Raw genomic sequence first — 14,054 nt, 5'->3', positions numbered from 1 at the left:
TGAGCATGTGTGTGTACCTTTAGCCAGACAGACTGATCCTGAGTATAGCTGTTCAAATGGGCAGTACAGGGGCTCCATGCATCATGAGCCACTACTTCATTTATGTCAAAATACTGCGACTTGCACATCTGATAAGGAAAGCAAAAAAAGAAATGTAAAATATATATGAGTTCAATAGGGTCAATGGATAAATCGTTCATAACGGCGAATGACATCTAAACAAAGGGCTTAGCTCGAAGGGCAATATTTGTGTACCTGAGTGAGCACAGGCTCCCCGGTGACCCTAGAGGCAGGGCATCTCTGGTCCTGATGTGAGCCTGAGGCAGTGGACGCCCACTGATCAGTGAACCCCTGGGGAGTGAAAAAGCCACAGTCTTGGATGCTGGAACCTCTTTCAAACTCCTCGCACACTCCATCCCCTTCAAACACGTAGCACAAGCTCGGCTGACCTGAAAGAGACAGAAAAAGTAAGAGAGAGTGAACACAAACTCATCATAAGTAACAAGCAATGATTCCATTGCCAAGTTGTAATTGTGTTTTCATAGCAAGTCAGTGAGAAAAGGCTTCACTTGTGTGCGAATTGAAAATAAAAGGAACGTGATTCCACTCAGACGATTGAATAAACAATCAAGACGTCACATTGAAATGTGTGGATGATGTCATTACATATGAATGAGTTATGACAGAAGTGCACGTGGAGGCAAAAGGAGAATTAGCATGTCATTAAAGTGAATTCGTTAGAGAGGGACACGTGTGAATGACATCAGAGTCTTGCATGAGCTCTTGTCTGAGAATGCTGCAAGGTAAGAGGAAGAAGACTCATTGGTGGGAACAGCTTATCAAAGGCAAGGGGCTCAAAAGGGTTCTAACAACAAATTAAAAACACAAGCATTTGATTGGCCACCATTGCTGAACAGCTGACCTAACCCACATGCCAATGCCAAAGGATTTACTCCTAAGCTTTTTTGATCTTTGCTCCCCAAATACGCTCGTGGAGATAATATATGAGAGCTCCTAATGTGGCATTAGAGTAAATATCGCAAAAAAAGCCATTCCTGAATGCCCTGAAAATGTGGTTACAAGCTACTATGAAAACATTGGGATGTTTGAGACATTGAGTCAGCCGCTGCTGCGTCTATGGTCATGTTTGAATTAGACACTTCTCATGCTTCACGCTCATAGAAAATGCACTTTCAGTCACGAAAACAACATTGACTAAATTGGCGAACAATTTATTCTTGATATACAACATGAACTTGCACCACTTTTGAACGTTCCCAATAGTGTGATGGCATAAAACTATGAAAATATTGACTAAGAACATCTTCATTATATGAAATAGCACCAGTTGTGTTGCAGTAAATGACCTAAAATCCACAGTTTGGACTGGATACTTTGAAGTCTGGAATTAATCTTTGAATATCTCGCCAAATATATTGCGTAAACCGAATGATCAGACATCACAGATTCTGCTGTCAAGGAAATTACTCATAATTCATATTGGGGAAGTGGTTTTTTTCTACTTTTTCTTTTTTGGTCAGCCTTGAAATAAAAACAACAGTGATTTCTCGATAATCCACACCTCAGTAACATGAGAGGAAAAGTTTTTTTTATTATTGATTCTAGATTTTTATTCACATATTCATATACACATACTGTATACAGGATATTGTATATTATATGATGTCCCTTCACAACATTAACAAAATCATTAAGGATTTCTGTATTTTGCTATATAATATCCAACAATAAACTAAATATTGTTTGCTTGTACAGTTTCTGATCTACAGATTATACATGTACAGATTATAGATGAAGATTTTGGCAATATTAAAAGAATAACAATTCTGTGCATCTGATGACAGATGGTCTAGTGTTATAAGAATGGATTCAGGAATTTGTCACTGTTTTTTCATTTCATTCATAAAGCTTTTCAGAAGGAATACTCAAGATATAATATTACACAATGCTGAAAATGTAGAGGCATTTCGATTTTTTGGAATAGGTGCAAAAATAAAGACTCATTTGAAGACCTCCACATTTTCTCCTTAATTCAGTCTGAGAGAGAAAAACAGTAGCAGAAGAATCCGAACCTACAGGAGACATATTGTTTTGGCTTGGTTTGTTTTGTTTTGCGAGCTGGTTATGATTATTGGTTTATTATCCTGTGTGGACTTTTTTGGTGCTTCTGTTGTGGTGTTTACAGTCTGAGGGCCAGAGTTCTCAGTGGACAGTGAGAGTATTTGTTTTTGCGAGAGTGACTCACTATGACACTTGAAACCTGGTTCAACATGGCATTTTTTTGAGCAGCCGTCTCCATCTAAGAGATTCCCGTCATCACAATCCTCAGTCCTGTGGGGGAAAGAAATTGAAGCCAAGGGTTACAGTTATGAAATATGTGGAAGTTCTTTGGCCATGCTTCAAAACATGAAAGACTCAAACAAATACTCAAAAATATGAAACATTCTTTAAAAATGACTCAAGCACATAACATGCAAAGCCTCTGACAGACCCAATAAGTTTATACTGACCCCTGTAGTGTGCCATCACCACAGAAATTTTCTCCATGAGTATAAACCAAGCCTGGGGAAAGTTCACTGAAAAAACCGTCCGACTCCACCTGGATCCTGTACAGGTACTGAACATCCCTCTGCACATCACTATAAGCAAACAAATGCAAACACATACAAAAACGGATACATAGTAAAGTAATGAGCAAATGGTGAGAACATTAAAAAGTTGAATGAATTTGTGTGTGTGTGTGTGTGTGTGTGTGTGTGTGTGTGTGTGTGTGTGTGCGTGTGTGCATGCGTGCGTGCGTGCGTGCGTGCGTGCGTGCGTGCGTGTGTGTTTATATTGCTCTATTGCTCGAACGCACAGTATGAATTTAAAACATGCAGCAGTAATATTTGATCTAAGCTATATTTATTCTCAGGGTGATCTCAAATCTAACCTTGTTAAAAATGGAAACGACCTTTTATTGTTGAGGGTATCACTGCTTGTCCCACTGTGATGTACCTCAGGGTATCGATCTGATCTGATTCAATGACCCTATAAAAAGAGTCTCGCCATGATTGCCAAGGCTTGTTTGATTTCAGTCATTTTCCGGCTGGTGGTAAGAGGATGCCTAGCTAACTGAGCATCATCTACTTTCTCCAGTGGGTCTTATTACTCAACAAATTGCCCTTATTAATTATGGATCACTTCCAGGGACAGGGAAGGGGAGAGAGACTACTTAAAGCTATTGTTCTGAGGTCGCAAAGGGAGATCCAATGAAGGATGTGAAGTTATAAGATAAAGTCATATTTCTCTCTTCGTAGCACAGACAGTTATAAAGAGAGGCAGTTACCTACAGCACAAGATGCTGGTGCTGGTGAGGTATAACATTTTATTTGTCAATTGTACAGTAGAATAGCCATTAGTCTCTTAAAACCTTTATCTCTGTGACTAAGGAGAGGAGAATTCAGCACACTTGAGCTTAAACGCATCAAATGTCTGTACACATTTGGGCTTGTATAACTTCAGATGTTTTGACCTTCCTGACAGTATACAACTATTTAAATCATTCAATAAAAAACATAATCTTTCTTAAAACGTAATTAAGACACTCACAGCATAACTAGTCAATAATATAATCTAAGAAGCCATTCTTAAATTTGTCAAAAGTACAGATATTGTGGTGTTGGATTCCTCTATGATTCAACCCTGTTACCAAAGTTACTGTAAGAAATATTGATTTATTTGTTTTAGTTTATGGAAAATAAAATAATAAACCACTATTTGAACTAACTTTGAGTGTTATATTTGTGTTAAAAATGTGTAAACCTGTAATATAATAAGTATTAAACTTTTTTCAAATGTAAAAAAAGTAAAAAAAATCCCCCCCCCCAAAAAAATTTTCACAATTCAAAATATTTAAAATGAAAGCTTCTTTGTGAGTTTCGGATGGATGGATGGATGGATTGATGGATGGATGGATGGATGGATGGATGGATGGATGGATGGATGGATGGATAGATTTTATAGATTTTAGAGCAGCTACAAACAGCCATGGGTGTTTACTGTTTCTACGGGTAAAGCGGTCACATTTGGTTTATATTCTAGGGTTTCATTGTACCCATATCTATCTATCTATCTATCTATCTATCTATCTATCTATCTATCTATCTATCTATCTATCTATCTATCTATCTATCTATCTGTTTGTCTGTCTCTCTCTCTCTCTCTCTCTCTCTCTCTCTCTCTCTCTCTCTCTGTTACAATCTGTCTTTCTTTCCTTTCCCTATCCACAATGGAATTAGTTTCCATTGTTATGCTGATGACACTCAAATATATATTTCATCACGGCCGGATAATTGAACGCTAAATTATCCAAATTGACAGAGTGTGTTAAAGATATAAAAGATTGGATGACGCGTAATTTTCTATTATTAAATCCAGACAAGACAGAGGTAATACTTATCGGTTCAAAAAACCGCCCACAGAACCTCTCACAATACAACTTTGACATCATAGGATGTCCTGTTACTTTATCCTCTACAGTAAAAGACCTGGGTGTTATACTCGATTGTAACCTGTCTTTTGAAAATCATATTTCGTATGTTACAAAAACAGCCTTTTTCCACCTTAGAAACATTGCTAAGCTACGTAATATGCTATCAGTTTCTGATGCAGAAAAGTTAGTTCATGCATTCATGACCTCGAGACTAGATTACTGTAATGCTTTATTAGCCGGTTGTCCTGCATCCTCAATAAACAAGCTACAGTTAGTCCAAAATGCAGCCGCTAGAGTTCTTACTAGATCAAGAAAATATGATCATATAACACCGATTTTATCATCACTGCATTGGTTACCTATAAAGTTCCGTATTAATTATAAGGTATTGCTACTGACTTATAAAACATTAAACGGCTTAGCTCCAGTCTATTTAGCGGATCTTCTATCACCCTATAATCCATCGCGCTCTTTAAGATCAATAAATTCAAGGCTTTTGGTCATACCTAGGATATCCAGATCAACCAAAGGAGGGAGAGCATTTTCACATTTGGCTCCAAAACTCTGGAATAGCCTTCCTGATACTGTTCGTTGCTCAGACTCACTCTCCCAGTTTAAAACTAGATTAAAGACGCATCTTTTCAGCCAGGCATTCATATAATATTGTTAATCTCACAGTTTCAAACTACAATCCGGCCTCTAGTTCATAAATGCCAGAGGAGAACTGGCCCCCGACTGAGCCTGGGTTCTCCCAAGGTTTTTTTTTTTTCTCCATTAGGTCACTTGATGGAGTTTTAGGACACCATTAGGTCACTTGATGGAGTTTTTCGGTTCCTTGCCACTGTTGCCTTTGGCTTGCTCAGTTGGGGATATTTTGGGGATATTTTGGGGATATTTAATTTTATTCTATCAATCAATAAATTCCACTAGAAACAAACTTTGTTGTATTATTTTATTTTAATACTGTGAAGCTGCTTTGATACAATCTGTATTGTGAAAAGCGCTATACAAATATACTTGATTTGATTTGATTTGATTTGACATAGCTCAATTCCCAGTAGAGTTTCTATCTTTCGGAGCTTACAGGACTTGTGGAGGGAACTTTTCTGGATATGTTACATTCTCTGATCCACATTCTTAATCTCTAGACATTTTGACCTATCGCAAGTACTTGAACAACAATCCAGTTCCCAGTTGATGAATTTCTATTGGAACAAGCATAATAAAATGTGACAGGAACAGAACAGAAATTGGCTATGCATTGATACTTGACTGGCTAATGAAATGGCTAATGATTTTTTTGAGTCGCTTCGAAAATGGTTGAACAATACTTAAACAGTGATACACTGAAGATACAATTCAATGACAGTTTTAGAAATGCAACATGTTCAGCATTTATACTTAAGCCACACTTAAAAATAATACTCCCAGAAATACTGTAAATCAACCAGAAACACAATAAAAACATGACAAAGACATAATTTGAAAAAGCTTGACAGTATTACTAATGACTCACCAATTTTGAATAAATATTTCAAAATATAGTCTTTACTTTATAATAGTGTCTACAAACAAAATAAAGTGCTATCATTAATCACACAGACACACATTCCTACCTGTCAGTGTACGTGGGCTGTCTGACGGTGACGGGACTCCGGTCCTCTCTGATTGGTGGCTCTCTGAGCACTCTGTAGAGAAGGGGATGGCATCCAGAGCACAGGGGATTTTGGGGTCGCGAGGTCAGCAAAACAGCATCAATCTCAAGCTTCTTGTCAAAGGTGGAGATTTTAATGGCCTTGACCTTCTTACTAGTGTGTAAATGGAGTGTCAAAGGAATATCACAGAAAGCATGCTGGGGACCTGTGTTGACCGACTCGTCGTTCTCCATTATGAACATAATATTAGCAATTGGTTTTTGATCTGTGGAAAAACAGAGGATTGGATTCAAATAAACCATTAATACACAGCTGGTCAGAAGTTTGGGGGCAGTAAGATTTTTTTGTTCTTCTATTTTTGAAAGAAGTTTCCTGTGCTCACCAAGGGTGCATTCATTTGATCAAAAATACAGTGAAATTATTAATTTTAAATTAGCAATTTATTCCTGTGATGGCAAAGCTGAATTTTCAGTAGCCATTACTCAAGTCTTCACTGTCACATGATCCTTCAGAAATCACAAGAAACATTTCTCAGTACTATAACTGTTGAAAATAGTTGTGTTGCTATTTTTGTGGGGGGACAAAATAGGATCTAGGATGATGAATAGAAATTTCAAAAGAACAACATTTACTTGAAATAGAAATTTTACTTGAAATAGATTTTAAAAATTTTTTTAGAACCATTTTTTGTACCATTGTAAACATAGAACTGACACTTCAAAGTAGAATTAGTGATTGATCAGAATAAAAGTATTGATTTCTTTCCAAAAAATAAAAATCTTACTGACCCCAAACAATAGGGTACAACGGGGCTAAAGGCACACATTAAGAAAATTTTGCTTTTCACTGCTCCCAGTGTATGATTACAGATATATAATGTTTTTATTGAACATTGATGGAGCATTGATGGAGATTCTGTGTGAAAATAAATCATAAAAGTGGTTTATTTTTTTGTGTAAATATATGAGGCGGCAAGGTGGGCTTTTTAGCACACCTTATAAAAGGCTCACAAGCATGGGGCAAAATAGGCACAAATTAGTGATATAAATACTTTAACTAAAAAAATATGTTTTTAATAATGTCTAAGTTAATAGTTGTTCAAAACAACCACTTTAGCAAAGTTTGTACTGTTTTCTGTTTATTTTGAGAATAAAATAATTCATTTTTGTTCAATAAATATATTGTCATTCGAATGTTAATATAAAAACATATTTTAAAAATACAGAAACAAAATTATTAAAAAAATTAATGATTCTGAAAGCACTGAAGGAGATCCCAAAATAATTTAATATAGATATACAGTAGTAACAATAAATTATCTTTTATTATGATATGACTAATATCGTATTTTTAAATATGATGGTTTCATTATAAATATGGTGATTATCTCTAAGGTGGACACCCAACTTAATATATGATATTTGCCATCTGAATCTAACCATGTCATGTCAACAAATGGAAAAGTCAGCTAGCTTTTTTTTATCATGTTAATAATTGTGCCTTTAGCCCCAACAGCAGGGGCGTTTTATACCCAAAAATACCATACTTTTACATATTCTTCTGTTATTGAAAAACTGTTGCTGTTACTGTTAGCTTGAATAAAACTGAAAATCATTAAGAAGACCTTGGTCTCAAAATATATTCAATCATTTTAGCGATTATCATTTGCTATTTAAATCTACATAAAAAAAATAAAAATAAAAAAAACATCAAATATTAGATCAAAGTAGCACAGAATCAACTTTGTGCTTTTGCCCGCGATTGCATCAAGAATCAGCCAAAAATCTTGAAAAGTGGACGTTTTGGAAAGTGCTGCGGCAAGTTTTTGTGCCATCTAGTGGTTTGGAGGGAAAAAAAAATCAAATCAAAGGCGCCTTTTACCCCGATGCGCCTTTAGCCCCGTTGTACCCTACTGTATATTTCCATAATGTCAGGTGTTTTATATGTTCAGACAGTACTAACTGGCTGAGGTGTAGGTGATCCAGACGGTCAAGCTGTCAGGGACAACCGGATGAAGGAAGTGCAATTCCAACACGCAACCCTCAGTCTGGGGGCACAGCGTGGTCATGTTGGGCTCATACAGGTTGACTTCAGGACTCCAGGCATGCATGCTGGGCTCACATGGCTGGTACACATCAGGGGCCCCTGCAAAAAACACACATGCAAACCTCATCCAAAGCAAAAAAGAAAATGCTCTAACTTGCCATCAAAAGTTAAGGATCTTTTTGGCAAATGGGACATATACCTGGAAGGATGAGATAATTAATTGCAATAAAACTGGCATATTAGCCCTAAAACAGCATTTCCATAGCAATGCATTCAAAAACTTAGCAAAATAGTAAAATAGTTAGCAGCAAAAAACTGCTTTGCACGGTGCACTTACATGCACACTTAAATGCTGCCTCCATAGGCAGTTCACTAGGTTTTGGAACCTAGCAATTCTGTGTGTTTATTATGAACAACCATTTAATCTCTTGAATCTTCCATCTTGTTATGACAATTTTCACAAAAAGACAGGATGGGAGGCAAAGAGGAAGAAACCAAGTGAAAGAGAAAACAGAGAGAGAGTGTCTGGGAAAAACCACATGTCTTGGCAATGGATGTGAAGCACATCTCCCCAGACCTCAATCGACCGTAAGACCCAGGTGCAACTTGGCAAAGGAGACAGATTGGCTCCTTAATTGGGACAGACAAGACAGTTAATGTCCTCGGTGGCATGAAGAACAGAAGCAAGACAGGGGAACGTAATCCCAGGAGCCCTGGGGCAGCACTCACAAAAACACATTTGGGGACTTTACTGTGCCCACTGATAGCGACATTTATTGCACACACGATCAACGCCACCGTGGTTCATACTGTATGTCAGTGTTCAGATATGGTGAATGCAGCAGACTACTGCAATCTGACAGTTTTCTGGGAATGTGCAGCATCGAACCACAACTGTGATTCAGGAACCTACCCTATCATTCAAAAGTTTGGGGTCGGTAAGATTTTTGTATGTTTTTCAAAGATTTGTTAATGTCCAACCAACCTTCTACAATGCAAGTAAATCATTCGCATATGCAACCATATTTCACACTAGGCGACTAAAAAATGTCTTTAATTAGCCAATGGCTAGTAAATTTCACAATTTTAGAGAGTTAGAGGCAAAAAATAAGTTTAACACATATAGGACCCTATCATACACCCGGCACAAAGTGTTTTTTGCTAGTTTCAGCCTGACGCAGTTATCATTTTCACGTCCTGCACCACGTTGTTTAAATAGCAAATGCATTTGCGCGCCCATGGGCGTGCTGGTCTGAAAACGAGGTGTGTTCGGGCACAATTTTGGCGCGTTGCTATTTTGAGGCAGCTGAAATAGACTGCAATTTTTTTTTGTTATTTAAAGACTGCGTTAGTAATGTGCGCCTATAGGCGGGTCCACAACGTGCGTACACTCTGCTTATTACACACACAGGGATGCCTAGCAGCACACAAACTAGCTAAATATTAAAAATAAAAGGATTAAAATGTAAAAGATTATTATTGTGTACATAAAGATATGGTGGAATCCGGCTTGTCCCGTAGATGGTCTGCTTGCGCGCTTCAACCTCGCACACAAGCAGATTTGTTTGCTCTCTGGAGAAGCGTTCAGTCTTTCCGCTTGCAAATTCCGTCATGTAAATAGCAATCCGCCATGGCGCGAGCCAACTGAACTTGCGCCGTACGCTTTAGATCATGCGCGCGTAGATCGTTAAAATAGGGCCCATCATTTCATTGCCTGCTGAGCTTTGGCTGAAAGCGCCCTCTGTTGCATTAGATCTGAATGCAGGGCTCAACAATAAGTACTGCCCGATGGCCAAGAGTTGATGGAACTGTCACTGTCCCGATCGAGCCAGTGCTGCATCAAGTTTATCATTTGCACGTGTTTTTAAGCTTTGCCAACTTAAATATTCAAATTGAATTTAATTCTCAGTAGTGAACAGTAAAGAGAATTTAATTATCAGAATTAAATCCCAGAGAACCATGTCTGACAGCACGCAAACACTTAAGTTCTCTTTCACATCTTCTTGCACTTGAATGGACAAAATGGCCGTCTTGGCGAGTATCCCAGTAATCATAGTCGGATATGTTGGAGTGAATGTAAACAGTTGAGAAAGACAACGCATGTGTAACAGTATCATTATATTGAAACCATGCATTATGCCTTGTGACAACAAAGTGACAACAGCTTAATATGCTTGCTGCTGTCTGTGTTTTTAATGTTAATCATACAACAAAAAATACACACACTGCTCTTGACTGAATAACTTGTGTTACTTTAATAAGGAATCATCTATATTATACAGTGAAGCCTGTGCAATGTTTTTTTTTTACATTTGATTATTCAGTTTCTGTTTTTTTCTTTTGCATTGTTCATGCATTCCATGTAAAAAGTCTGACGAGTAAAATGTACTAGCCTATGGTGACTCGAGCTTCAGTGTGTCCGTAGAGGGTTGCTCACCAAGGCTGCATATATTTGATCAAAAATACAGTCAAAACAGTAAAATTGTGAAATATTATGACAATTTCTGCTTTATCATATTTTATAATGCAATTTATTCCTGTGATGGCAAAGCTAAATTTTCAGCATCATTAGTGTCACATGATCCTTCAGAAAAGATTCGAAATATGCAGATTAGTTGTCCAAGAGACATTTCTTATTATTATCAATGTTGAAAACAGTTGTGCTGATTAACATTTTTTTTTGGAAACAATGATAATATTTCTGGATTCTTTGATGAATACAATGTTCAAAAGAACAACATTTATTTGAAATAGAAATCTTTTGTAACATTATCGATGTATTGTAACTTTTGATCAATGACACCCTTGCTGAATAATTTATTTTATAAAAAACTTACTGAACCTAAACATTTGAATGGTAGTATAATCAGCTCTTTATAAATAAATGAATAAATGTAAACTTTATTAGGTAAAACCAAAAGTCCACACCAGAAAGCATAGTAAAATAGGTCAAAATGAGTAAAAATCAAAGGTTTAGAAAAATGGCTGAAAGGTAAAAGCATGCATACATCACATGTCAGGTTATATGCTTGTATGAAAGAGCACAAACGTTACTATCAGGCCATGTGAACTCCCTGCCTCCAAAAGTTTTTACAATGATCGATTAAACTGCTCTCCCGGTCAAGAGAGAGACAGATCAGGCAGAAGAGACAGGCAGAAGCTTTGAGTCACAGAGCGCTCCTTTGCACCCAGCGTGGCCTCACATGTGTGGATGTGTACAGGGTAAACAGCAGCAGGCCAAGGCAAACCATAAAACTCAATTGGTCAGATAAACAGAGCGAGGGCCTCCACACACAGTAGAATTAATGACTGTATCAGATGTGGTGTAATGCTACCGCAGGGAGAAGCAATGCGGCAAGATCTGTGAGCGTGTCATCCTTCCTTCTTTCAGCAACCTTAACCAGGTCTCTGTTCGCTCTGACTCAACCCTTATTTCTTAAAAAGCTGCCTTGTGGTACATACAGAGGCTACGGTACAGGTAAGCAGGGGCGAGTATCACAAGATGTGAGATCTGAGATCCAAGTATGATTTGTTGGTATTGAATTGGCCTGCGCTAATCTGGATATCAAATGATTGACCGTGTTATTACCATAAGCATTATTTCATACCACACAAAGTGTCATATTGCTCTTAAAGTCTTTCTGACGTGATTAACTGACCGACAAAATAATTCACATTATGTAGTCATCATGCACTTCATCATGTTTTTAAAAATAAACCAAAAACAATAGGTTACCGTAATTTATTACAGACCTGAACCAATGGTAGTAAATATCATTCATCATTAATATCACAAAGATATTGTTTTCTTAGAGATATATATTTTTATTTTCAGATTTAAGGCTTCATTTCTCATCAATCTGTTTCTCAAAACAAGTCTCTGGGCCAAAAATCACTCTCCACTACCACCTAACTGGATGATTTTATGTTTGACCTCTCTCATGATACTGTGCTTTATGAAAACGACTACATACCAGGGGAGCATTTCCACATTTTGGGTGGACTTTTCAAAGCACAATCTTATCCGTGACACGTCAGTGAGTGGGCAGGCCAGATGCTAAGAGATTTCTGATTAGAATAATCAGTAACATCTGTTAGGTGAGGAATGAAGTTGAAAAGCTGCACAGGATACACATCGCTTTTTATGACAGGCTGCTTCTGGACGCCACCCAATATTACCAAAACTTGATGCTGTGCCAAGGGTCTTTTTTTATCCATTGATGGCAAAAAGAGTGTTCTTTATCCTGGCAATTATGATTTAATGATTTATTCCCTAAATTTTTCCAGACTCACACGCACCTGGCCTGCATGAGACTGAACGATCCACCTGAATGTGAATGCACAAGCTCGGAGAAAGAAGCCAGGGCTAAATTCTCTCTATCCTCATTAATCAAAGTGCAGGTATTGCTTTTAACATTGACGATCATTCGTGACATATTCAGTGGTGTGTTGAGGATCAAGCACACGTCCAACAGCGTTTATGTCAGAGACAGCATTCAGTCATGCGCTCACCATCTTACAATTCATGACATACTGTATGCTTGTGGAAGAACTTTGTAGGATCCTGATATAATGCTATAATACAGCAGTTAGTTCCAGTCTGCTAATTTGATGGCCTGAACAGCATTTCAAGGGTGCTGATATACAGTCCAACAGCAATGGGACTTTTTTTCTACTGTTTGTATCATTCAGCTTGCCTGTATTTTGCATAAGCACTAAAGGACTAAAGTATCTAGTATTATAATAAAGAATGACAGAGTACTAACCCACTGCTTCCTCTGGTGTCCAGTATCCAGTGGAATCACAGGCATGAGGAGAAGTGGCCTCATGGGCGTACTGATGGAGCGCTCCGTTCTCATCACAGAGATGGCAGTTTATGCCACCCTCCCTACACAGCCACAGAGAATATCTTTTAAACAGTGGATGAAATATAAAGTCAGTGATATACAGTGAGGAAAATAAGTATTTGAACACCCTGCTATTTTGCAAGTTCTCCCACTTAGAAATCATGGAGGGGTCTGAAATTGTCATCGTAGGTGCATGTCCACTGTGAGAGACATAATCTAAAAAAAGAAATCCGGAAATCACAATGTATGATTTTTTAACTATTTATTTGTATGATACAGCTGCAAATAAGTATTTGAACACCTGAGAAAATCAATGTTAATATTTGGTACAGTAGCCTTTGTTTGCAATTACAGAGGTCAAACGTTTCCTGTAGTTTTTCACCAGGTTTGCACACACTGCAGGAGGGATTTTGGCCCACTCCTCCACACAGATCTTCTCTAGATCAGTCAGGTTTCTGGGCTGTCGCTGAGAAACACGGAGTTTGAGCTCCCTCCAAAGATTCTCTATTGGGTTTAGGTCTGGAGACTGGCTAGGCCACGCCAGAACCTTGATATGCTTCTTACAGAGCCACTCCTTGGTTATCCTGGCTGTGTGCTTCGGGTCATTGTCATGTTGGAAGACCCAGCCTCGACCCATCTTCAATGCTCTAACTGAGGGAAGGAGGTTGTTCCCCAAAATCTCGCAATACATGGCCCCGGTCATCCTCTCCTTAATACAGTGCAGTCACCCGTCCCATGTGCAGAAAAACACCCCCAAAGCATGATGCTACCACCCCCATGCTTCACAGTAGGGATGGTGTTCTTGGGATGGTACTCATCATTCTTCTTCCTCCAAACACGTTTAGTGGAATTATGACCAAAAAGTTCTATTTTGGTCTCATCTGACCACATGACTTTCTCCCATGACTCCTCTGGATCATCCAAATGGTCATTGGCAAACTTAAGACGGGCCTTGACATGTGCTGGTTTAAGCAGGGGAACCTTCCGTGCCATGCATGATTTCAAACCATG

At 38.1% G+C, this 14,054-nt stretch overlaps 1 protein-coding gene across 2 annotated transcripts in view; it reads right to left on the bottom strand.

Moving 5' to 3' along the window:
• pappa2 (pappalysin 2) overlaps window positions 1-14,054 on the bottom strand; it is a 58,656-nt gene that overhangs the window by 25,121 nt on the left and 19,481 nt on the right. For both annotated transcript variants that reach the window (XM_084120753.1, XM_084120754.1), the window contains exons 6-12: window positions 12,963-13,084; window positions 8,113-8,295; window positions 6,112-6,415; window positions 2,532-2,660; window positions 2,267-2,352; window positions 256-449; window positions 18-128 (exon numbers count right to left, since the gene is read on the bottom strand). In XM_084120753.1, coding sequence (XP_083976879.1) covers window positions 18-128; window positions 256-449; window positions 2,267-2,352; window positions 2,532-2,660; window positions 6,112-6,415; window positions 8,113-8,295; window positions 12,963-13,084 — 1,129 coding nt within the window. The remainder of the gene's footprint in view (window positions 1-17; window positions 129-255; window positions 450-2,266; window positions 2,353-2,531; window positions 2,661-6,111; window positions 6,416-8,112; window positions 8,296-12,962; window positions 13,085-14,054) is intronic.

The sequence above is a fragment of the Abramis brama genome (assembly GCF_963993115.1).
Source record: "Abramis brama genome assembly, chromosome: 7".
NCBI lineage: Eukaryota > Metazoa > Chordata > Actinopteri > Cypriniformes > Leuciscidae > Abramis > Abramis brama.
This window is presented reverse-complemented; position numbering and strand designations above follow the sequence as displayed.